This window comes from Gymnogyps californianus, chromosome 2 (assembly GCF_018139145.2).
Source record: "Gymnogyps californianus isolate 813 chromosome 2, ASM1813914v2, whole genome shotgun sequence".
NCBI lineage: Eukaryota > Metazoa > Chordata > Aves > Accipitriformes > Cathartidae > Gymnogyps > Gymnogyps californianus.
Genome location: NC_059472.1, coordinates 131,514,998 through 131,542,063, shown reverse-complemented (window position 1 = coordinate 131,542,063; position 27,066 = coordinate 131,514,998). Strand labels below are relative to the sequence as shown.

Here is a 27,066-nt window from a genome sequence, read left to right as displayed (position 1 = left end):
TCAGTTAAAGAAATAAAAAGCATTGAAACCATAGAATTTGTGTCTCTTTCCCTCAGTAATTTTATCTCTGAGGTCTTTTGTCTCTCCTTTTATTGAATCATGAAAATGTTTTTGTGCTGCTGTCTTAGAGAAGGAATGCTGCAGCTCCAGCAGTGTTGTCTGGTGCTGAGGAACCTCACAGCTAGGGATCTATTCAGGCACTGCTGTCTCTCGTGGCCCATCCTCTGGTCTCCATGCAGGCTGACATGCTTCTTGATGCCAAAGCTTGTGCAACAAAATTCTACTTTCCTCACTCTTTACATCCAGTGGTAAGCCTGGCTTACTTAGACTAACTGGGTTTTCCCATACTGTATGTTGATCCAAATGTCTGGGCTTGAAGTCTTTGTAAGAAAGGGAACATGCAGATTTTGGAAGGGATTCAAGTTCAGGCCTTCCTGAAGGTTGCCCCCTGTACAATGCTTCTGTTTTCAATGTGTCAGTGAAGTTCGTTTATTGGCAGCCTTGTACCCAGATAATGAACTGTCTGGTAGCATGTCTGAGACAGAGTGGCCTGCTCTTGGCTCACATCCCATTTCTGATCTGTGCTTTCTGTCACTTTACGGTGCTGACCTAGACTGGCCACTGTTTTTATTTTACTCAGCATTGTGCCTGAGTAGCCGGCTACGACAGTAGGAACCATGCATAAAGGCGGAGGCATCTGAACACTGGAGGAGTACTATTCTTGCAGAATTGATTCATGGGGTCATTGGCCTTGAAGTAAACAAGCAGTGCGCCCTTCAAGAGGTCTCACTTGTGAGAGACTAGGCAGAAATGTTTCTTCCTGTGCGGAGGAAGTAGCAGGATTTACACTGTCAACTAAGTATCTTATTTTAGCAGGGACTGCTTATTTTAGCAGACCATTGCCTGAGACTAGTAAAATGGCTCAGTTAGGGGTCTCCCAGGCAAAGGGAAGCAGCCCAGACATTCGTTACTGCCCTGCCACATAGGGAGCTTAGAGATAGTCTTTATGCTTCGGAAAAGAAAATATTCTGCTCCACCCACATGCATAAGATATAAATGGGTATAGATGTCTTGTGCTTTCTTCTTTCTTCTATAAGCATCTGTCTTCCATTTGTGGTCTCATAAGCAATATGATAGTATAAATGGTGACTTGCATTAGTGTGTTTTTAACTTCTTTAAGGAACTGTTGCAAATGGGACTGAGGATGCTCACTGGCATGTGGCTTTTTAGCTTTCTCAACTGCAGTTTGATCCACTGCTTGAATACTATTACCGTGTATTAATCATTTGTACTGTTGAGGCTTCAGATACTGGTGCAGAGTCAAAGCCGCATTGTATAGGAACTGTTCAAACATAAAGTACATTTGAGTCCTGTAGCCAAAGAATGGACTTCAGCAGTTAGTGTGGTGAACAATCTGAGTGTTTGATATTTAATGTATGTATGCTTTAAGTGGAATAATGTTGTTCAGATAAATCAGCACAGCCCAGGGTAAGGCCTCTGCCTATCACACTTTGGAAGCCAGAGGGCAATAAAACTGCTCAGTTTTGAATTAATATAAGCTGCTAGTTTGGATTTTCATTTCCAGAGACAAGCTGTTGAAAGTGTTCTTTAAAGTGTTCATCATCATAAAGTGAAACATTTGTTTCTTCATCACACTGGAGAAAAAGCTAGATAGCTTTTCCATTTCAGATACAGGGATTCAATTATCAGAAACTTGTAAATGCCATTTCACAAGGGATTTCCTTACTCGGATTTTTTTTTTTTTTTTAATCCAATAGAAAAAAAGCAGGACAATTTGGGGACTTTTTATCCAGGGCCATTTTTGGACTACAACTAAGAAAATGACAGCATCTTACTTAGTTGCCCTGCTTCTTGTGTGTCTGTGCAGTTTGAACTCGGAAGTGCTGTAAAGCCAGCAGAGCAGGAATCCATTCCTTCTGTTTTACCTGCAGAATTGCTTAGTCAGTTACAATCAATTAGACCTGTGTATGTACTCTGTATGACAATGTGTAGGTATCACTGAACGGCTTAAGCCATTACAAGTAATGATGCATTAGCAAAATGCAGCTCAACTTGATTTGTTATGCTTATATACCATGTTATGCTTCATTTGCATGAGTAGCATTTAATACAAATAGTATCTTTTCACTTTTATACAGGCCACAAAGAATATAAAAATTGTTGAAAACAATAAACATGGAGTTTTCCAATATAGTTTTATACATTCTTTAGAGTAAATCTTTGCATTAAAATAGAATCTGATAATGTTACTGATGCACCCTTAAGGAAGAAAGGCAAATCACTCACGTAAATGGACGAGGATGAATCATAGAAATTCTGCCAAACTTAAACTGGTGTAGTTAATAAGGAGGCAATAGTCTGCAATGGTAATAGGTCACTTAGCAAATACACAATGTGCAATAAAGACAGTAAGTTGATGAGTTCAGTGGGGTTGTCCTGATTAACACCAGCTGAACATCTAGCCAATATGTTTCAGTCTCTGCAGTGCTGTACCATTCGCGAGAGCTGTCAACTCATTTTATGGAGATTGTTACTCATACTTCTCAAGGCAAAAGGTCATTTGAATTGCTGTCGTGTTGGTGGCAACTTTAAATGATAAGATAAAAAATAAGCAGATAAGCACAATAACTTTCCTCCCTGCAAACCCTGAACAAGTCATTAATCCATTACAGAAGTTCTGTCAACCAGCTGTGTCAGGACTGATTTAGTATACTGAACTTTTGCCTCTGTTTTAGAGTAAGCCTTGCCCTGCGCTTGAGTATTATCAAAGGGAAGGCTTAATTCTGCTAGCTGAATCTGGTAATACTCTTGCCAGTATTACTTGTGGTGGAAGCACAAGATTCTTAGTAAATGCAGTACTTGCTAGTTCCACGTCTTCACCTAGTTCTCCAGTTAATGTGCCAACTGCTTTCATGTAATAGTTATCTAGGATAAGGAGACATATTTTATTGTCACACATTTTTATTGGTTAGGAAAATAAAAATTAATGCACAGTCCCCCTGAAAAACCTCAGATAATTTACAGTTTGTGTGGCCTTTGTTACTAAATGACAAAAAATGAATTTGAGAAATGTGGGAGCTAACACTTTATGGTCTTTCGTTGCTATCCCAAGTAAATTAATTTAACAAAAAATGCTTACCTGCGAAGTCCTGACGGTATGTTGTGATCCCCAGAGCTCTTTCAGTGTTTCGTAACATATTGGTTGTTCTTGGAGAGAGGTTATGTTCTAGCTCTTCAAAAGTGGAGTTGGGGGCCACTATCTTTGATGGATTTGGATCGTATATTTGACCCTTTTCTTCAGCAATTAGGAAGCTGAAGGATAAGAAGAAATAGGTAAGGTATAAACCAAATATGTGTGCTGGATGGAAAAGACTATTTTAAAGGTTTGAAATAACATGTGTCGCGTCACCCTCCCCTCCTCCAATTATCTGTTTAGTAAATGCTAACAAAAGTAAAAATGCGGTGGAAAAATGTATTCAGTACAGTATTATTACTGAAGTGGAAGCTTCAACAGGTAGATAATTCAGCTGAACTAAATTCAAATAACTTGGAATCAAGTTCTCCACGGTAGCCACACCTAGACAGAACATTACATGCTATATAAGCTTTCTTTTGTAGTCACAATCATAGACTGCCTTAAAATGGACTGCCGCTTATTGTTTCCCTTGCCACCTCTGTAAGACTACGTGTCTACAAAGGCTGTATCTTTCTTTGTTCACTGCTATTTTTTCCTACACTATTCACGACCTGTATCTGTCATCAAACTTCAGGCTACATCCCTCTGGGAAGAGAACTAGTGTTTATCCAAGCTGAAGAATAGTAGAAATGTGATCATTCATGAATAAATTCACTCTTCAGTTTTATGGACCAGCCCAGTCTTCATCATTACACTGGGGAAGGCAAAGACCATCCACAAAGTGGACGTCTGTTTTCTTGAAGACATGGAAATAGTGACACCAGCCTGTCAGTATGTTGGCAGGACTTGTGGAGAGGTAAGGAGGAGCAAAGATCTACTGCTGCCCAAACCCATTTCTTTGAAGGGCTGCAGAGCGTAATCTGGGCTTCTGAATCAAGCCCTCCCACCCCTGCCCTCCCCCAGATGTATGGTCAGCAGCTATTATTGCTTCTTCTTGTTCTTATCTCCAGAGCTACTTGGCTAGGTCCTACGAGAGCTAGTTAGTACTTAAAGGACTTTAGGACAGCCTGCTAGCTTCTGATCTTGTTTATACATTGCTGAGGTGTTGAAAACTGTCTCTAAACCTTTTCACTGTTTGTATGCGTGATGCTTAATTCATGGCCTGCAAGTGTTTGGAACAGTACAGGAGCTCTCAGTCTAGAAATGTCTCCCATGAAAGAGATGCAGAGAAGTTTGATTAAAAAAAAAGAAAAAAAAAAGCATTTTGCTCTTTTCTGTATGCACAGCCTTCTTCTGGGAGTCAGAGGGAATACTGACAACTTCATGCCTATACGGATTACCTACAGGGGAAATATTTAACATGTTCTAATGGAACACCACTGATCAGAATGACAGATGGATCTGCATTTTAAGCTGTAGACATATGCTCACTGTACAGACAGCTGTGCTGGTGGAAGAGGTTCTGTGAGCTGCTGCTAATGTTTCTTCTACCATGGGAGACTGACCTCATGGATCTGCAGACAGAACTCATCTTCACTCTTTTGGTACAAAATCGGCAAGGTTAGATCAGATCACCCATTTAATCAGCATAAGTTAACCCAGCTGTCTTTTTGGAAGTGCTCAATGTGATTATCTGCACCACCAGATCTGCAAGGCTAGTTGTCTCAGGCAGAGGGGTGGTGACAAGCAGCTGAGGGCTGGATCTTACACCAGATAAAGCTGCCTCTGCAGAAGGCTGTCTGCCCATGGCCAATTGCAGGAGCTCTGGATGGATTCACATACCAGAAGGGAAGATTCTCACTGCATTTTCTATGCATGATTTTTACAAACAGCAACAACAAACAATAAAGCTTCATGAATTGTGAAGCTGGCTCTGTACTCATAATGTCACCATCAGAGGAATAACTGAGTGCTACTAGATGTCTTACAAAAATGAAACTGCAGTGCATGCTTTAAAGAGCTTAATTTCCAACCTTGGTTCTATCACTGCTTTTTCTTTCCAGTCTTTCTGCCTCAGTTTCCCTATTCACCTCACAATGATGCTGTCAGCATTAACTACATAATAGCTACTCTGAGTTTTGTAAAGGTGAGATGTAGAAAAGGCACAAAGCTTTTAAATACAACCTTCCAGTGGTAAAAGTCACCTGAGTGTGGTCTGGGTTATCGGTACTTAACCAGAGATTTCTCCTTCAGTCACTGAGAAATGATCTGATCTTAGAGGAAGTCAAGGTGTATGGAGGGAACAGCAAATGAAGTTAAAGTATTTTCTAAGTGCCAGTGGTAGCTGGCCCCTTAGCTAGTAATTCTGAACCTGCTAAGCTTTGCTGGAAATAGGTCTTGGCCTCCAATGATCCTCCTGTTGTGCAAAAATAGGCTTTGTAAGCCCACCTCCACGCATGGTTAGTGTTTCTTAAATTGACCAATGATCAATGAAAACTGACTAAAAATAACTGCTCCTAGCATTACACATTCTGTGGAAGGATTTTGGGTTTGGATGGACAAATACTCCACTAAAAATGGCTCGTGTACCCAATTATATACATAACTTTACAGCACTGTGCCAATGACTGGGAATGGCAGCTAATTAATGCAAATTGACCTCCTACTTAACATTATCAGCTTTTACTCTGCTGAAAAGCTTCTTATCCATGCCAGTGTACGCTTTTTCTGTTTCACACAGTTATTGCCAAACCCTTCCTGGCAAGCACTGCCATGGCCCACAGAGGTGCTGGCTTTCTCCTGTCCCAAATTCCCCATAACCCGGTGTGGTCAGCAGCTGCCAAGGACTCCTCATCAGTTCGTGATCTTTAAAGTCTTCCAAAATGAAGTACCTGTCAAAATCCCAATGTAGTAGAATGCCTCCAGGGAAAAGCAGAATAAGAACAAAAATTTCATGCCCTTTTCCTCCAGTATATTATGGAAAACACTCTCAGGGCAAAATGCTGCTGGGATTAAAAACAAACAAACACCTCAGGATGGCTTACATGGTGTTCTGTAAATAATGAATGTCTAGGGCTTCATCTCAGTCTTCATAAGGGATAAGAAGAGTTGCTTTTTCTCCCTGGACCTTGTTCTACCATCTGTGTAATGATAAAATCTTTTAAATCATTCAGCTCTCATTTCAGGGGTACCTCTGTTGTCCTTAGCAAAGGTATGGCAGGCATGACTTTGGCCCCAAAATTGCTAGTTTTTGATCCCACTGATGCATTTTTTTCCTTTCCTTTCCACTGTTTTGGACTGTGAAGTATTATTTGTCTGACAGAAGATCTCAGATACACTAAAAAATGATCCGTCTTGCTTTTGTGGGGATTAGCAGCTATGTTAATAGCTCTGTTGGCTTCTGAGGCTACAAGGTGTTCACGAGTCGGGTTTATTCATCATTCTCAGTGCTGAGGTATCCTCCATGGAGACTGCAACTATCAGCACATAAAGCTCTAATTTAAGCCAAGATGCTTAGCTTGACCACTGATATATTCAGATTCTGGCTCTGTTAAGCTTCAGTAGAAAAGTCATGACTTCAGTAGTGTTTCTAAGTTTTGAGAATAAATGGTAAACCAACAGAGTGCTGTCTTCCTCAGAACAACCACATCAAAAGCCTTGGTAGGGCTATTGGGATGGAAAGGCTGATGACTGCTTGCATCGGTCCCGCTGTCTTGATCCTCAGGTGATCTGAAGTTTGGGAACATGGTGTACCTAGAGATGTATGTCTCGTAGGGATGAGAGGTGGGAAATGGCAGGCACAGTGGTTGGTTTGAGTTCTCAGGAAGAAGGACAGAAAGAAACAAAATTTCCTTATTTTGCATTTCACAGAGTTTTAGCATTAAATGTAACACTTTGCAAGAACTGGGAGAGATGTGAGAATCAGAAAGGCAGTATCTTAGTTCTTTAATCCCCTCTTGCTTGCACCCTGCAAAGAATTCACAATGATGATTCCCTTGCAGCTTTTGTACATAATCAGTCACACCAATTCACATTTACTTTTATGTGGTTTAAGGGAAGGAAAATGTTGACTTCCGATTCTTGCACAGCTCCAATTAATAGTAACTGAGTTTGTGCTTGTGAAATCAAAATTTGCCTCTAAGAAGACATTTATTTCTGGGAGGAAGGAGGATAAAGCTAAACTGGAGAGTTTTATGGGATACTGAGAACTGGGATTTCATGGAGTGCTGTTGTTTTCAGCTTTCAGTTTTTCATGATAGAATAATTTAAAAACTTATCAAAATCAGGGGAATCCTGAAATCTTCTGAGGAAAATGAAAGCAGCGGTTTATTGCGGTAAGAGAGACACCCTCTTTGGATTTTTCTAAACTTTACCACAACTGCATACAGCAGCTTACTGAGAGCAAACACCTTTCCCCAGTTGCTGTATAAAGCAAAGTCACAGCCTTATACAGGAGCCAAATTCATTCCATTCCTGACACTGCGCATCATGACATAATGCGATGTCTTACCAAGCTGGGCTTTTCTGAGGCTTCTCTCTCATAAGTCTGCTTTATACATACTCTAGATCCCTTAGCTGTGCTTGGTAGATGCTCCCAAACACTTTAATTCACATTAGGTAAAAAGGCCATGAACAACACAGCCAGGAAAACCCAGTTAGCCCACAGGCAAGTCAGCAAGATCAGTATTTGTTAGGAGAGTGGGTGTGCTAGGCAAACACTGCTAACCTGCTAAACTTATCATTACATGCTTCGTTCGAGAGAGAGGTTTTTTGCCTAGTAGCGTTGCTGCTGCTTACTGCCAAGGAACCTGCAATGTGCAGTTATGGCTGTAAGAGGAACAACTTGCCTCTTTATTTCATTAAGGAAAGATAAGATATAATATAGGTGAAATGTACTTAGTCGAACTGTCTGGTGGTTTACGAAGCCTATATTAGAGAAGAAAAGTAATAAATAAGTTACCTGAAGTGGCCCACGTTCATTTGCACCTCCCACACTTTATCTGAATCAGTACAATCAATATACATTAGGGACAAATCAATTTGTAAGCAGTGCAGACAATATTCTTACTGATACCACTTATTACATGAGGAATGTTTTGTGTTGCCAGGTGCCAAAGACTGAAAAGACACCGGGAACAAGTGATGTGCAGAATGTCTTTTTAAAAGGAGTGAGGAAAAAAATCTAGTCTCTTTTCACTTTTGTGTAATAAGCTCTATATTAATTAACAATGGCATGTGCTATTAGTAAAAATAAATCCTTTTATCACTAATGCAAAACAAAAAACATGTCCTGTTTATACTTGCAGAGAAAATACTTATTCATTCCATGCTGATAAATTATTTATATTTTACCATGGAGACTTATTTGGTGCTTCAAATAAATTAAAAAAAAAGCAATCAAAAGAAAACACTAACTTTAAAGGGCAAGAATTTCGTCACTGAGTCTAGCTAAGAGTCTCTTGGCAATTTTGCCAAGTCAGAAAAATATGTAAGGTTAAAAAAATAATTAATTTGCTTAGTGGTTCTTTGTGGTATAATGAAAAAAAATTAAAAAATGCCTCAAATTAAGTATTACTGGACTAATCTAAGTGGTTCACCTGGAGCTCCAAAATCTCATGTATTTCATGAGAAAGGCATACTGACCAGCTGTCCTGGTTTTGGCTGGGATAGAGTTAATTCTCTTCTTAGCAGCTGGTACAGTGCTGTGTTTTGGATTTAGTGTGAGAATACTGTTGATAACACTCTGATGTTTTAGTTGTTGCTAAGTAGCGCTTATCCTAAGTTGAGGACTTTTCAGTTTCCCATGCTCTGCCAGCAAGCAGGTGTACAAGAAGCTGGGAGGGAGCACAGCCAGGACAGCTGAGCCAAACTAGCCAAAGGGGTATTCCATACCACAGAATGTCATGCCCAGTATATAAACGAGGGGCAGTTGGCCAGGATCGCTGCTCAGGCATTGGTCAGTGGGTGGTGAGCAATTGCATTGTGCATCACTTGTCTTTTCTTGGGTTTTTTCCTCTTTTTTTTTTGTTATATTCCTTTTCATTACAATTATTATTATATTTTTATTTTATTATTATTGTTAGTATTATATTTTATTTTACTTTAGTTATTAAACTGTTCTTATCTCAACCCACAAGTTTTACTTTTTTTCCTCTCCTCCTCCCCATCCCACTGGGAGGGGGGAGGGGTGAGCAGCTGCGTGGTGCTTAGTTGCTGGCTGGGGTTAAACCATGACACCAGGTCTTGCTCGAAAGGATCTTTACTGTATATGGGTAGGAGAGGTTGTCTGATGAGTCTTTGTTAAAGCTTTATTATTTGTACAGTGATCACACAAAGTTTCTTGATTCTACGAGCCATATACCAAAATCTTCATATTGCTAAAACCCCTTGTTTTTCTCAGTGAGGAGAGGGATGTCCCAGATTCATTCCCAAGCAGGAGAGGTGATAACTTCTCCGGGCTCCTCCCCTTGCTCAGTTTGAGGACAGAGCCGTGTGGGATGTTAATAGGCCCCACGGGGACTCCATCATTTCAGCCTTAGCAGTTCCTGTGGGAACTCTCTTCCTCCCACAGCTGGGGATTACTCAGTAGCCTGGTTAATGACATAGCTGTGGCATGGGAGCTGCACCCAAACTCTCTTCAAGTCACCTGTGACTCAAGAGCTGCAAGTTTGCCACTCCATCATTGAATTAGTCTCCATAAAAATAGGTCTTGCACAGTTACTAAGAGGAAATATGACCCCTTGCTCAAAGCATTTAAATACAGTCCTGTGCTTATTTCTTTCCATGCTGACATGGGTGTTTTGAAGATAAACTTCAAGTGCCAGATCAATTTTGTTCACACGTTGATACAACATACAGAAGTCATGCATTTCATTGTGAAGACTGTGCTGTCATGCTATGGGACTCAGTGCAATCAACATGAGGTGTGATATCTCACAAATTACTGTGCCAGCATAACTCATGCCTCAACTGAGCCGAACAAAAGATCTACTTTTAATATGTGATGCTACAAAGATAACAAGACTTAAAGTGTTGGGTTCTGACAACCATTTGTATATTGTTACATTTATAACGAGCTGGGACTCTGATTCAGACTTTGTGTCTGTCTTGAAAACGGAAAGCTTTTACAGAAATAGCCATACTTACAGAATAGCAATCTTTAGAAGTTTATTCCACAGATACTTCTAATTGATTTTCCATTTCTACAGTTAGAACTGGTGCTGTATGTCTACTGGTACTGTAGACATGAGGGAGAATACTTCTTAGTGTTTCTTTTCAATTCACATGGTGTTACGATATTACAATTGCAACACCATGTGAATTGAAAAGAAATACTAAAGTATTTTCAATTTCCATTTCCATTCACATGGTATTACAATGTGAATTGTTACATTCTTCATTTCATTCATTGGACATATTCCTGATACAATGCATAAATAAGGAGAGTCAGTCTGCTTTGTGCTCTGGCATGGCAGAACTACTTAAGTACCTTTGTAGAGTACTTTTCATTATAACATCTAAACTTAAGGCAGCAATAAAATAAGGATGAACATGCATTTTCCTGACTCTACAATGTTTTAGAGAAGCTTTGTGAGCTCAGGTTGTAACAGCCAGCAAAGCTTTGCATTTTCAAAGGTCGACAGTTGTTTAGAGTGTTCCTTATATTTTTAAAACTCAAACTGTGTAATCAAGCCTGAAGCCACCCAGAATGGATGGCAGTATAGAAAGACAGAGCTCTGGCTGGAAAGAAAGACAAGAATAGCAGCTTTTCCAAACTGGGCACTGAGATGCTTTCACTGGAGTTCTAGTAGACTTTTGCTGGAGTCTGCCAGTATCACACAAGAAACAGTTGCTCAGTATTATGCTATCTGCCCCTTTATGTTCAGTCCACAGAGGATATGGAGTCTATCAGTCTCTTGAAATGAAGTCAAACTCAAGCTGGAGGGGCTTATGCTCCCAGTTTGGAAAGCCCCAGAACAAATCCAGGGAGCGGTCCAGATGGACACCATCCCATTTTCCTAGCAATGAGTGCACTGTGGGCACTCTTCAAACACTTTTTGATAAAATAGGCATAAACCAAGTTTCATGTGAGACAGCATATCCTTATGGAGACACTGGCTTCACCTGCAGTAGTTCTGCAGCTTCCCTCCTGATGTAGTGCAGAGCACTAAGTGCAGAGACGCACTTGTTCAGTAATCATAATAAAAGACACACTGGAACCTCTGTGACCTTCATGAGGGACTCCCACTTCCCACTATTTTTTCTACTCTCTGACACATGGTAGGAGCCTCTGAAGAGCTGTTTCTTCCCTCAGGTGTGGTGTTGGCCTGAGAGTGATGCAGTGTGGAGAGCCTCAAGACCTTCAGCTTCTTTTCTAGATCAGGCCAGAGAACTTTCTGCTGCTCTTTCTTATTAATTTCCCATGTACTCAGTAAATTATTAAGAGAATAAGATGTATCACTTGCCAATTTTAACAGGAAGGAAATTATGACTAGAGAATAAAATGTTTCACATGTGTAAATTGGCTTTCTCTGCAGCCTTTTATTCTTGCAAAGGGAGGCAATCACTTACCTTGCCTAACCTTAAAACCTGCTTGGTCAGGGAGCTGCAGGTCAGCGAACCACCAGGGTTCGAGGAGCTGGGGGACAGCCAGAGGAATGTCAGTGCTGTGTGGCATGATAAACAGTGAAAGCAGATTAAAACCCACATGGAAAAAAGCCAGTTTTCATTCATTCTGTGCTGTCACTGAACCACCAAAAACCTCATTGGTGTGACTTGTCTGTGGAAGGACAGCTGCAAATGCTCTAGCCTGATGTAGTGTGTGTGTGTGTAGAACTAGGGTTCTTGGCAATGGCTGAAGGGTGTTTTTCAAGGCCTTTCAGGATTTTGCAGTCTTGTTTGATGTGAACTCATTACACCTTTAGATGGGAGGAGGCAACTACTTTTCTCCAGTACATTTAACTGGGAGGGCATATGTGTGTGGCCCACTGCTAATGCACTTACTTACAAAAGCACATCTGCACAAGCGCAGTGATTCATTCTAGTGCAAAACTGCACGAGGATACGTAGTGTGCATACTTAAGGCAAAGGCATAGTTGTCCCATGAAAGTGTACAGAGTTATTGCAAATGCCTGGTAATTCATTTCCCACAAAAGACAGTAATGGCTCAAAGGAGCCCTCACAGGCTATAAGGTAAATAAACTGCGTGTTAATAGCTCCCAGGTAGGCCTGCAGAGCACCACTCGGAGGGTATTTTTCAGGAAAGGCTCCATGTGGCTGTCACCACTTAATAGTCCCTGACAGCAGGAGGAATATTTGCTCTTTGGACTATGAATGTGGAAGATTTTTTTTTTGGTGTGTTTCACTTTTTGTTTTAAAGGATATAGTCTTTCCTTCAGTTTAAAAGTCTTTCAAAGACCGAGAAAATACAACCATATAGGAGAAGAAAATGCTCAAACTAGGATGAAGCATAGAGACCCTGCATGTTTCAGGTTGAAATGTGAGTGCAAAATAATGGAGAAAGTACATCAATGTGCTGTTGATCAAATATTCAGAGTCCAAGGTCATGTACTTTTCAGTACATACAGGGGCAGAGTTTGATCTACTCTTGTGTAAAACCTCCTTCCTCCTTATACAGCTAGCACAAGGGCATAGAGTCCCAGCAGTCCCTGGTTGCTTCCTCTTAAGGAAGCAAATCCCCAGAAAGGTGCCGCAATCTCTCCCTCAGCCTGTGTACATGGATGATCCATTCTGGTGAGGAGCTGGCACAAGGAACGTTCTTGCTGTGAAGTGAATGGGTCCCAGAGCATCCTTAACGAGGAAGCATTTGAGGTTGACCAGCCTAGGAATTACTGAAAACACAGCAGGCCTCCTACCCCATGCAAAGGGCAGTTTTTAATTTTAAAATTATTATTAATGCTTGTTCTGCATGCTGTAATGAGGTAATAAAGAGAAAAGCCTGCAAAAAGCAGTGGATTACAAAGAGCAGGGTTGCAGGTTTCCTTGTGTAGCTTCTGTGGCCTGTCTACAATTAGCTCTCCTGCTTTTCTAGAGTGTCTGAGTTTACACAAAATGGGGAGCAAGTACCTTACATGCAGGGAGGTTAAAGGGAGAGTGGTGGGGTCAAACAATGCGCCTCACAGCCCTATAAAGATAACTGAGAAATCGTCGCAGAATTATTCTCAGGTTTCTAATATGCTCTAGTTATCAATGCTAATATGAGAGGTGTAACTTGTTCATTTTCCGCTTTTGAAGAATTCACATTTACACTTTAAATTACCTTAATCTAAAATCTCGGTAGTGTGATCAAATTTAAGTGTTTTGCTGGTGCCATCAAGTGGCAAAATGTTGGATTGCAGAACTCCAGCAGCATCCAAATTCACTCAGTCTGGTATCTCTTGAACAGCAGCAGTGAGGAAAATAATCCTTGCCAAGCCTTCTCCAAAAATACATCTATATATATATATACCAGAAAAATGGACTGAAATACACATGGTGTCATGGTTACTTCAGTTTAATCTGGATTCTAACTATTAGAAACAGTAATATTTTTTAGTATTACAAGTTGATAAATATGGACAATCTGTAAAGCAAACTCAGAGACCCTTGTGAAGAGATACTGAACTGAAGTGTCACAATGCCGTATTCTGAATTTCATTGCCAACTGTGTTTGCTCTCCTTTGTTACTAGCTAATCCCTTTTTACAGAGCATTGCCCTTCAGATTTCATATCATATCTGCACTTCATATCATATGTGCGTAAGATCACCAGAGTGGAATGAATATTCAGTTTGCTGTTATATTCATTAAATTCACAATCTGTTTAACGCACAATTTAAACTTACAGTTCATCATTCATACAGACATCACTTTTTTTCAGCTGAGTGACATCATAGTATTGCTCAGTGGGAAGGCCTCTGTGCAAAGAGAAAGCATAAATGTATAAAGCTTATGCTCTATTTGCTTATAAAAATCCAAATAAATTGATATATTTTTGTCTTGATTTCTCAGATAACCCTTAATATCAAAACTCATAAATGCTGCCAGTGTGGAAATCTATCCTGGGTTTCAAAAATCTAAGTCATGCAGGGCTGGATTTGGAGAGGTGCTGAGCACCCATGCTTGAATCCAAAGTTCCTGAGAATGCTGTGCATTTCCCCCTCTGAAAGCCTGGCCCTTACAGCCCGTCACTGTGCACACCTAACACTCAGTAGGAGCTGTGGGAATGCCTTGAATGGGTCCAGGTTCCAACTTTTGACCCTATAAGGAGTTAAGTTATTCCTACATTACGGGGATCACTTTCAGCTCCTTCTGATGCCAAAGGGCTCCCAGAATCCAGCCAAACTGCATGGTGCTTTTCACTGAAAAGAATCTGAAGAGAAGACAGCACCATACCTGTCTTTGAGTTTAAAAAACGGAAAACAAAGCAGTTGTTAGTATGGGACATCAGGTAAAAAAAGAACCAAAACACAACAGAAGAGAGAGCAAACGGGAGTGCCAAAATGAAGGAAATGCAGTTAGAAAAATCAGCCATAACCAGTAATATTTTCCTGGTATTAGAAATAGCCTTATAGTTCTGACATGGCCTTGCTAAAGCTGAGCTTCACCCAAAGCATCTAATCAAGTGTCTGTTGCTAAAAGGAATGGGTGGCCTTAATTGCATGGCTGAAGAAGAGATGTTGGCTGCAAAAAGGGAGAGAAATGATGCTGAATCAGAAGAGATTTGTTTGACTTTTATGGCTGGCTCAATGGGCTCCCAAGGCTTGAGGGTTATAGCACAGTCCAACAAGAATTTGCTCATAATACTCTGGGTCTAACCACAAGTTCATAATGGTTATTGTCTTCTCTTTCCTTTTTAAGCACTTTCCCACATTAGCACTGTCCAGTGTAATGCGTGCTTCTGTGCCCCAGGTGCTGTCAGTTGAGCAACATGGGTGTCTATGGTCAGACTTAGCCTTCCAGCTCTTGTGCAAGGCTGTGTGTTCAGAAGTGCTAAGCACCTCCATCTTAAACTAAAGTCACTGAGACTCCCCTCCTCCCCTCTCAGCCCCGTCACACCACAGTAGTACCTGATCTCCATCACAGAGGCCAGGTCCCATGCACCCTTCTGACAGGACAGCCGATGCTGAGGGTGATCCCTTATGAGAGACTGTGCCACAGGAGGGTGCTACTATGGAGCAGCAACCCTCACTTTAGAGCCAAATTCAGTGATTTAAGAGGTCTGAATGCTGATTTGGGATGATCAATGCTTGTGTAGGATTGCCATGACACAAATTCTCTTTCCAGCATTAAAATGAAAACCTGCTAACCTGGAAATGCTTAGCTTTTGCCTAGTTCAACTACTGTGCTTGTCAAGATGCACTTTTCACTACTTCTGTGTTTGATGCATGTGGGTGGCATGGCTCAATAAGTAATACATTGCATTTGAAGTCTTTTAGAGCAGTGCCTCTGCAAAGTGGCAATAGTTGTATCTGTAGAAGGACATCTTTATGTTCCTTGGACTTACTTTGAATCAAGAGGTGGATGACTTTTGCATTAGAAACTGCCTCTCCCACTCAGAAGAGCGTGTGTAGTTGTAGTAGTTTGGTTGTAACTTGGAGGGGGGCCTGGCTGTGGGTGGGGGTTAGGACCAGGTGATCTCCAGAGATCCCTTCCAACCTGAACGTGGCTGTGACTTCATTGCTCGGAAGAAGCAGCTGTCATGAGCTGTTCTCCCTGCACCCTGGCATCTGCTGGGTAGCACTGGGCATCACTTAATTTCATTTTCCTCTTAAAGGCAGCTTTGCCTGCCCCTTGTTTCTCATGTAACAAAAATTCCTTTGGGTTCTGTAGCTTTATACATAGGAAATTTGCCAGCATGTGTAAAAGCTACAGATTAGTTATGTAGAGGTGCACTGGAAAATACATTCTTCACTTTTTTCTCATAAAATTTCACAGACAGAATGATTTAGAAAATGAAACACAAGCAAACACACCCCTCTTACCACTAGCTTTAGAACCACAGAGTCTGTGACTCTGGTGCTTGCCCTGTGTACTATACTTTCACAGCCCAAAGTCCTGCACATATATAGAAAATACCAATATCAGCATAATCTAATGATGTCTTATTTACTAGAAAGTTGTATTTAAACCAACCCTAACTGTGGGATTTTATTTAAGTATTTTTGTATGGTTCTTATGAAAAAGCAGTACTTGCTCCATAAAAATCAAGTAATTCTCACTGTGGATATTTCCTGAAGTTTTATTTACAAGCTGCATTATAAACATATTTATTTAGGCTTCTCATACTTCCCCTGCTGAAATTGGTGCCAGTGCTATCAGGGGCACAGCCACAAAAATACTTCAGTTGCATCTTGCCCACTTCAGCTTTCTCCTCTATAATTGTTTGCACTAGAATAGGTTTCTACTTAATTTCTAGCCTGTATCTCTGGTAGGTCACATTGAGATCAGTGAAGGTGGTGCTGTTGGGGATACTGTAGCTCTGCTACTTACCTGGAAGCTAATCTGTGTAATACAGAAACTTAGTGTGGAGGAAAGGCTACTCTGTTTTGCCCCTACAATAGCACTATCAAGATTGTGGGTACCTGGGTATGCTCTGAACAACTCTTCTGCAGTATCACTTTACTGTGAGAGTTGCTATGCTGGTTTTGGCTGGAATAGAGTTAATTTTCTTCATAGCAACTAGTATGGGGCTATGTTTTGGATTTGTGCTGAAAACAGTGTTGATAACACAGGGATGTTTTTGTTACTGCTGAGCAGTGCTTACACAGAGTCAAGACCTTTTCTGCTTCTCACACCACCCCACCAGCGAGTAGGCTGGGGGTGCACAAGAAGCTGGGAGGGGACACAGCCAGGACAGCTGACCCCAACTGACCAAAGGGATATTCCATACCGTATGACATCATGCTCAGCATATAAAGCTGGGGGAAGAAGGAGGAAGGGGGGACGTTTAGAGTGATGGTGTTTGTCTTCCCAAGTCACCGTGACGCGTGATGGAGCCCGGCTTTCCTGGAGATGGCTGAACACCTGCCTGCTGATGGGAAGTGGTGAATGAATTCCTTGTTTTGCTTTGCTTGTGTGCGCAGCTTTTGCTTTACCTATTAAACTGTCTTTATCTCAACCCACGAGTTTTCTCACTTCTACTCTTCTGATTCTCTCCCCCATCCCACTGGGGAGGAGTGAGTGAGCGGCTGTGTGGTGCTTAGTTGCCGGCTAGGGTTAAACCACGACAGTTGCCCAAGACAAACAACAAACGGATGTCATGAACATGGGTTTATGACGTAGCTTGTAAACCTCTTCTCCCTTTCTCACTGCTAATTTGTTTTTCTGAGATGGGCATGTAGTTACTGTGACTCATCTACCTAGCTGAGCTGGCCAAAACTTTTGCTTGCTTGCAATGTGAGCGTAGGAATGTAGAGGCAGCTACACAGACTATATGCCACCTAGGCATTTTCCACCTTGTGGAAAAGGGAAGGCTTGTTTCTGGACCTCTTTTTCTCTTCAGAGTGGGATTCACTTGGATGGATCAGGGGCTCTACACTAGTGTGCCTGAACAACAAATAATCCAAGGGATTGCATATTCAGAAAAGAAAAACACAAGAGCAATGAAAATTCTTGTCTCAAGCTCATTATACATTCTTGCACTGATCCTGTCACTGTGGGATCACAGCACCTTGCCATGCTCCTGGGATGGAAGTCCCATCAGCATCATATAACAAGAGCAAGTGCTGGATTCCTCACCTGGGATGGGGTAATCCTGGTTATATGTACAAATTGGGGGACGAGAGGCTGGAGAGCAGCCCCGCAGAAAGAGATCTGGGGTTTGGGTTGATGGCAAGTTGAACATGAGTCGACAGTGTGCCCTGGCAGCCAAAAGGGCCAGCTGTGTCCTGGGGTGCATCCAGCACAGCATAGGTAGCCAGTCAAGGGACGGGATTGTCCCACTCTACACTGCACTGGTGTGGCCCCACCTCGAGTACTGTGTGCAGTTTTGGGTGCCTCAATATGAGAAGGACATCAAACTATTAGAGTGTGTCCAGAGGAGGGTGACCAAGATGGTGAAAGGTCTTGAGGGCAAGACTTACGAGGAGCGGCTGAGGTCACTTGGTTTGTTCAGGTTGGAGAAGAGAAGGCTGAGGGGTGGCCTCATTGCAGTCTACAACTTCCTCAAGGGGGGCAGCGGAGGGGGAGGTGCTGATCTCCTCTCTCTGGTGACCAGCGATAGGACACATGGAAATGGAATGAAGCTGCATCAGGGGAAGTTCAGCTTGGAGATTAGGAAAAGGTTCTTCACTGAGAGGGTGGTCAGTCACTGGAACAGGCTCCCCCAGGAAGTGATCATGGCACCAAGCCTGTCAGAGTTCAAGGAGCGTCTGGACAACACTTTTAGTCATATGGTTTAGTTTTAGGTAGTCCTGCAAGGAGCAGGGAGTTGGACTCGATGATCCTTATGGGTCCCTTCCAACTTGAGATATTCTATGATTCTATGATCATTTTACAGAGAGGCTAGTTCATGACAATGCAGAGGACAGCAAGGACAGGAAGGCATGTTTCCAGTCTTTGAGTTGTGTTTTAACCCTTGGACAGCCATGCAGATGCCTAGTCTGCATCTTCCATTCCTGTTCTCCAGGGAAGCCTGCAGGGCTGAAGGCTATCCTTGACCTTCTCCAAGTTAGCCCTAAGCCGCAGCATGTTCTGCCTCCAAAGCTTTCCTGTAAGTCAGTAATGGTGATTTGAAACTTACCTGAGTGTCTGAACAGGGATTTGGCATCATCATTTGCCTATCTATGTATCAGCTAGTCAGCCTTTTCTTTTTTTTTTGACTAATGCTATCATGATGAACAAGAAGTTTTGGAACTGGTTTCAGTGGAAGTGGCACAACCCCAATATAATCTGAAGAAGAAATTGGTTGTGGTAAGAGGATAGGAGAAGGAGCCCTGACTCAGAAAGCATACCCCAGAGCTCTTCCCCTCAGATGTTGGCTAGACAGATCTCTTCTTTTACAACAGCTTTCTGAAAAAGCTGAGCACCGACTTTTCATGTTTATGCCTATGGGATTTGTGGATGCTGTAAATTAGGCCAGTACTGACGTTTTTAAGGTCAGGAAGAGTGTTTGGGACAACAGCCAACAGTAAGTAATTATCAAATGATGGGCAAAAAATAAATATGGAAATTTGGAACTTTAAGTGTTTCAGCAAAGCACTGTGTGGAGATTTGTGGGTACTAATATATTCCCACATTAATATTTAGGGCATTGTGAAAAGAGTAGAAGCTTAAATTGCCCATTTTTGGAATGCAGATATTTGCACATCTCAGTCTACATTGCTGTCTAACCTGTTAGCTGTCTGTTGCTATTCTTGTTAAAAACACTTCACTTACTTAAACATTTTGACTGTGGGAAGTATATGTCTAGCCTACCTTGGCCAAGGGTCTGCACCACTACCATAAGGTTGATGTCCTTTAACAAATGTACATGGAGACTTATCCTTTACCCTGTTGTCTTCTGGCAGTACAGGTAGTGCAACTCCTCCCTTCTCCCTTTCTGCTCCCCAGGGAAGCTTGCAGCAGTGAAGGGATTCCCTGAACTCTTCATATCTGAAAGAAAAAAAAAACCCAAAATGTCCTTTAATGGCAGCAACAGTGATGGTCACTTGAAATCTTTTAAACAGTGACAACTTGGCTTTATTTTCTTGGCTCTGAGTTACTCGGCCTTATTCTGGGTAATGCTATTATGGTGAACTGTCACTAGGAGAAGTAAGTACAATGGTGATAGGCAATTGTTTAATGAAGGTTGAATCAAGTCTATCATGTTTTGATCAGTGAGAGGAAGAAAGAACGTGACAGATATATGCAGCATGCACATCTGACAGTGTAACAGTCTCAACTGCCAGGACGTAGATACCTGCACTGTCCCTTCAGCACTACGTAAGTGGCATATGGACAGCGAATATATGCAATGGCACAGATGGAAACTTTAGCATGTAATTCACACTGATTTCAGAATTTGTTATTTTTGCCTTTGAAAATCTCCCCTCTCCATCTCTAGAGAGGGGTGAGAAATGTTACTGTTTAGTAGCTGTATTTCACACTGAATGCAAGCTGTGTCAGGCACTTCACATGGATGTGCTAGTGGCTGAGGATATTCAGTACATTTCTGTACATCTGTGTCATTTGAAATCAAGAGTTCAATGTGTTTAGATGCATGTTCACCTCGCATAGTTTTGGTTTACAGTGTTGTAAAGATGGACACCAAGCTCACAGAAAATTTAAAGCTTCCTGTTCTTTTGGGTGGCAGCAGTTTTCTGGTCAGGAGAAGACATGCACAACCAACCATCTCCTTATTAAGGAGATATAAGTCCTGTGAGGATGTTGTGGTTTAACCCCAGCCAGCAACTAAGCACCACGCAGCCGCTTGCTCACTCCCCCTCCATGGGATGGGGGAGAGAATCAGAAGAGTAGAAGTGAGAAAACTCGTCGCTTGAGATAAAGACAGTTTAATAGGTAAAGCAAAAGCGGCGCACGCAAGCAAAGCAAAACAAGGAATTCATTCACCACTTCCCATCAGCAGGCAGGTGTTCAGCCATCTCCAGGAAAGCAGGGCTCCATCATGCATAACGCTTACTTGGGAAGACAAACGCCATCACTCCAAATGTCCCCCCCTTCCTTCTGTTTCCCCCAGCTTTATATGCTGAGCATGATGTCATATGGTATGGAATACCCCTTTGGCTTGTTTGGGTCAGCTGTCCCAGCTGTGTCCCCTCCCAGCTTCTTGTGCACCCCCAGCCTACTCGCTGGTGGGGTGGTGTGAGAAGCAGAAAAGGCCTTGACTCTGTGTCAGCAGTAACAAAAACATCCCTGTGTTATCAACACTGTTTTCAGCACAAATCCAAAACATAGCCCCATACTAGTTGCTATGAAGAAAATTAACTCTATCCCAGCCAAAACCAGCACAGACGAGCAGGGAGTTGGACTCAATGATCTTTATGGGTCCCTTCCGACCTGAGATATTCTATGATTCTATAAGAGCCGAAGTGAGTGATTTAAATTTGACTTAGTTGTCCAGGATTTTCTGAAAACCTTATCAAGGAAGTAATGAACTGTTGTGGTATGATGGGGATGTTCACCCTTGGGTTGTTTTACTGGTGTGCTGTCTTCGTTCATATGAAACCAGGGAGAGTGATGTTTAGGTGAATGGGTTGGGAACCAGCAGCCATGTCTGTGTTTGTTGTCAGCCCTTCCATCACTGAGTGGCCCCGATTCTTGCCTTAGCTAGACCTCATCTGTACTACCGTCTTTTTCTGATGTTGGGTGTTTCTTTACTGATGAGTGAAGCAGCTGGACATGGCTGCAGACCAGTAGGAGTGCCTTTGTTGACTGTGGTGTAGCCACTGCACTGCTATCACAGCTTAGGCTGTGGTGAATCATGCAGATATTCCAACTCGCTCCCAGTTACCTTGGGTTTCTCTGCCCTGTGCTCCAAAGTATGGTGTTACTCTAGGTTTCTGAATGTGTGATTCCTGATTGAGCGAGGTGTATCATCAGCTAAAGAAATCCTTGTTTAAGCAGAGATGTTATTAATCTTTGCTAGTGTTGATCATTACTTTGGAGATGGAGGGAGAGGGTGGTTTTTATTAAGCTATACTGGGAAAAAGTGCCACTCTGCAGGTACTATCTGGATTCAGGCTTATGGTGTTTTTCAGGTGTAAGGTTCCCCTAATTCTGACTTCATCTTACATTGATTCAAAGGTAGAATAACATCCCTGAGCCCACATCTCCTAAAATGTGAGGGGAAATAGTCTTGTTATTATGTGACTATGAGCATTTCAATAAGCATTACAATCCTGACCTTCGTTATGAGTATAGGCTTTTAAGGAAGAAAAAATAATGGCTACAAAAACTTCTTCTCAGATCACATTTAGACTCAAACTGTGGCAGAGTCCTAGATATCTAAACAGATCTCAGGGAAATCTATGGGAGAGATCATGATCTACAAGACACAGACAGTGCTGCTGTGTTGTTTTGTTCTCTCTGGTCTCTTGGTAGCACAGTGCCCTCCTATCATGTAGTTCCTTCCATGTGGTTCAGCACCACTCTGCTGCTGCCTGATGCTGTTCCTTTATCCATTATGCCAGGGTGCAAAGGGTAATATGTTTGTATTGTACGATAAACCAAAATAAGAATCTGATGTGCTGCAGATTATCAGAAAGCTTTTCTGTTTTTAAGTTTCTGAAGGAAATGAAGCATCCATTTCTTAAGTTCTGTCTACAGGCTTGTTTCCCCTTTCTGAAAGTAGGCAGGCGGATGCCAAGTCACCTGCATGGCTGTGGTGTTTGTATTCATTAAGCCAGCTCTGACTGGAAACATTCATAAATCATTCCTGTTGACTGCTATCTGTAGGTTACTAAGTTGCAGAACCACCACTGTATCTTAGACAGAAAAGAGAAGCATTGCACAGAAAGGTCTGATGATCCATTCACCCCAAACAGGACTTTGTTAAGCTTAAAATGTTTCCAAGTCTCCTTCTCACAAAGAAACATTTATAGCTGATATTGATCCAGTGATATTGAAGATCTCAAGGACAGAAAAAGAAAAGTCTCTGCCCAAAGAATATAAAAAGAGGGCTAGGGCGAACAAAGTTTTAAAGAGTGTATCATGAACAATCCTTAAGAGTCTCAGCAATAGAGTCAATGCTTTAATAGAGACTATTACCATTTCTAACTTCCACAATTGTAGATTTATTCTGAATTCTGACAGCCAACTTCCAGCTTTCTGGCTGTTTTGTTCTGACAAAAAAAAAAAAAGCTAACATTCTGGGATTAGAACATCAGTTCGCTAGCGCCTCCTTTATTTTTAAAAGGTTACATTTTTCCCTTCGAATTTGTTTTGTTGTGGGGAGCTCAAACCAGAGTGTATGAATACAGTGTCTTAGATTGTGAGCTTGTGAAGGGCTCCAGTAACCGATTTGATCAGTGCATGAAGCCAACACATCTGAGAGGGTGTGTTGCCAACAGCTTCCAGAAGGTCTGTGGAAAGAGAGTTCTTAAAGGGATAGGATTAGGACCTGCCTCTGTATGAGTTCACATAGGGTGCATTCACACTGGCATTTTAATTTGGATCAGGAGTGCACTTCTGACATGAATCTCCCAGTGGTCTCTATTTTGCAGTGCCTTCGTCTTGGAGTACATGAACTGGGTTCCTTCTGGATGAAATTAACTGGAAGATGTGCTCCAGGAATGCACCAGGAGGGCACCACAGCCACAAATGGACCCTCAGTCCCTGGAATCACACTAGAGGTAATCCAAAGTAAAGAGCACCTGAAATGCATTTTTTCTGGACCTCAGATCCTCAGCACCAACTGTTTCACTCTACACATCTTCTCCTGTAGTCCACAATACTTGCCAACGTAGACATAGTCACTGAGCAACGTACTGATTGGGAATTCAGTGAATTTTTTTGGGGGGTGGGAATGACTGAACTTTTTTTTAATTAACTCTTGCCCAATAAACATATAAATAACTATATACATCATCTTAGTATATCAACGCTGAATCTGACTATCTGATCATAGGGTAAAATCCTTAGGGTACCTTCTTTATGTATATATATAACATAGCATTATACAAATACACATACATGCCTCTGGTTATTCAGGGGGCTGTTTATCAATGCAAATATTGGTAACAAATACTTTAGTCTAAGATGATAATGTAATAAAATTCATGGATGCATTATTTTTAAAAGCTGAGAACAACTGTGTTCTATTTATTTATTTGCTTGTAATTATGTGACTAGAAAAAAATGTACCATTTTAAAAATGTGTATGATATTGTAAAACATGCAGCCACCTTCTTTTCAGGTATAAATTGGTGAGTTCATGTGAGTGTGTGTTTACATTAGTAGAAAAATGTAGCTTACTGCCTGTGCTACAATACAGATTTTCCTATTCACAGAGAAAAGAAATGTTATGACCTGGCCATGCTTATTTCTTGTTTGTGTTTCAGAGTTGGGTCTAACATAGTTGTCATCTGAAAGATGCTTTGCTGGTGCGTTCAGATCCTGACATCACAGCCCATTCTGAGCTTAATTTTTCCTTTTGCTGGGTATCCTGTGTAGCCAACGTGAATCTTTCCTGTACATTCACTAAAATTTAGATCACGCCTATAATTCAGTAAACTTTCAAGTCTGTCAATAGTTAAAACAGTTCAGATGGAAATTCACCCAAATTCCTGTAATGCAAGGAATACAACAAAAACTTGCCTCAGGGAAGATATGTAAGTGGGAGGCATCAAGACACAGTTTGACAAATGTGATAATCCAATAATATCAAAATACTCTGACTGGAATTCAGATGTTGGATATGAGACATTACAAATAACGGAAGAAGTTAGCAGTAGTAGTAAACCAGAAGGCTGTCATTAAGATGGAAACTAAGAATTTATTTTGCTAACAAAAGAGATAAAATCTCATGTGAAAGAACACTGGAGGACTTGAGGCTAACTCTGGATGTATGTAAAAATACATACATACATATTCTGTTATGTATGTAAAAAATAGAAATTTAGATTAAAAAAAATTTGTCATGAGTACTAAGCAGCATGGAGGGTCAGCTTTCCAGAACTTTAAAAACTGCAGGAATTCTGCCATATCCTGCCCCCTAGCTAACAGTATAATTGGGCCTGTAAAATACAGTAAAAATGCATTGATTCCTGAAACTTCCTGATTACACACTGATGACTACAAAAGCAAAATGCAGGCTTCCTGTAATTTTAAATTTTAATTTTAAAAGTTTATCTCAGTAATTCTAGGTCAACCTGTAATCTAGAAAAAAAAAAAAAAGGTTCAAAACAGGAGTAGGTCAAAGAATAACATGATAAATGTTGGTGATTGGTTTGTGAAATATGCTCATTTTTTCCAAATTAGAAATACAATATACATGTTGTTTTTATTCTTAATGAACATTATTTCAGGAGATTTTAAGCCCTAAAGCCACAGTATAACGTATTTTAGCAGTCCTCTTTTCAGCTGTAATCAACATACTTCCCAGGGAACTGACAGACTATTGCACAAATTAGAAAACATTTTGTTTCATTAAAACAAAAAGAAAAAAATGTGTCTTGCCAGAAAAACATAACCATTAGAAAATACTTTTGGTAACAGTAAATGGATATCAAATACTTTTAACGGAATCATTTACCTTTACAAGTTCTGTTCTTACGTGTCTTGTGAGACAGTTGGACGAGAAGGAATTTGAAGTGGTGTTAGTACCTCACTGGACTCAAAGGTTCTTGATGATAGGATTTCAGTTCCCTCGATTTCTCTATAGTAGTGGGGCAGGTCATGCAGCAGCAGCATGTTTTGTATTTGAGCTTCTAGGGGAAGATACAGGGATAAAATACCAAATATCAAAGGTTTTGTTAGTGCATCAGGATGCTAAGGAGGAAAGATAGATGAGTTCTGCCTAATTCTGGCAAGTGTTGACAGGAAATAATGGTTGGTTTTACTACTGCTACTGGTTATTTGTACCAGGTTACAAAATAAAACAAAAAAAAGAGGCAGATGATTGAAGAGGTGTGATACTGTTGCTTTGTGTTACTGATGAACAGAAGCTAGAAATAAACTTTCAAGTAATGGGAGGAGAAAGTTTGGACTTGGACTCAGAGAGCCTCACTTGTGAAAGTCTCACTTGGTGAATTTTGATTCACTGTAAAGTTCCAGTCCCACTCTGAAAAGGATGATATTAAACCCATGATACTTTTCATAGAAAATAATTTTTTCCTTAATTGCCATGATTTTTGTCTTTCTACCTCTGTGCTGAGGGGAAATGCTTTAGTCCTCCTTTCACTTGAGTGAAGTTGTGTGTCAACACTGGTTGATTAACTCTTTGTGAGGGGAGGTGCTATGTTAGGTCAATATAAACCCCTCTGCTCTCTAGAACGCCATGCAGGCATTTATATCTGAACAAGTTGCCTTTGTTCCAAGCTGCTCTGTTGTGCCAGAGAAAAGCACCAGGACTTGTACTTTCTACCCAGTGAAGCTCTGGTTCACAGCATTGAGAGTCTTCTCTCAAAAAATACGAGCAACTTCTTAGATGAAGTATATGAAGAATCACTACTGCTTCCTCCCCCGTCCAGCAGGAGCCAGCAGAGCATTCCCTTGTATCTGTGCCCTCCTGCTTCTGGGAGAATCCTCATTTTTCCTGAGGAAGCGCTCAGGAGCCTGTTTGCTCCATGACAAGCCCAGTAGGAGTGTGTAATAACGTTTAGTAGAAGTTCCCAGGTACAAAGGGAAGCACTGAATTCACTCTGCTCTCCACAAGCTGTGACAAGGCTCCCTTTGACTAAAAACCAATGGCTCATCACATGGAGAAGGCTGAGAGGCCTTTTTTTTACCTTATTATATTTTGAGTTGTACCTTTAAGCCACTTCTGCATTGCTGTGCACTTAATGGTCTGCTAGCTTTTGGCTATGGATCTTACAATGGCAAGAGGAGTCTGAGGAGAGTCTCAAGGAGAAAGGAGCAATATATATTCATCTCACTGGTATATGTTTGCTATCCTGACTTTGGCAAAGCTTTGACAAAAAGGATATTCTGATCAAGCCCTCTTCTTCTCAGGCATGTGTCAGTGAAATGCAAAAGATTTTGCTTTGCCTTATTAAAATAGGAAACTAATTTGAAAATATTTGAAATATGTTATTCTTCTAGGACGTTTGGGGGTTTGGGCCATATGTATTGTAAGAAAAGAAGCTGATGTAGCATGTTCAAGCGAAAAAATTCAAATGAATTCTGTCATGCTGGCAGTTTCTAAAGTGTTGGGTGGTCTGCTGTGGTATCTACATGAGCACTATGGGAATCTTCTACTGATGACTCAGATTCAAGTACTACTGGCTCCGTCTTTAGAAGAAAAGGTTAATAGGAAACTATAGGGCAGAACTATGAATGAGGCCTACCTTCTTGTTCAGTGCAGTGCACTGT

At 41.2% G+C, this 27,066-nt stretch overlaps 1 protein-coding gene across 1 annotated transcript; it reads right to left on the bottom strand.

Annotated features, from left to right (window-relative positions):
• C2H7orf31 (chromosome 2 C7orf31 homolog) lies at window positions 1–27,066 on the bottom strand. Its single transcript, XM_050890920.1, is given in 12 exon segments — window positions 1–248; window positions 399–437; window positions 694–820; window positions 2,885–2,971; window positions 3,156–3,333; window positions 4,440–4,499; window positions 6,722–6,905; window positions 7,995–8,023; window positions 13,941–14,012; window positions 19,513–19,689; window positions 25,310–25,463; window positions 27,042–27,066. Coding segments are annotated over 11 exon segments (1,338 nt in total). The 5' UTR covers window positions 25,447–25,463; window positions 27,042–27,066.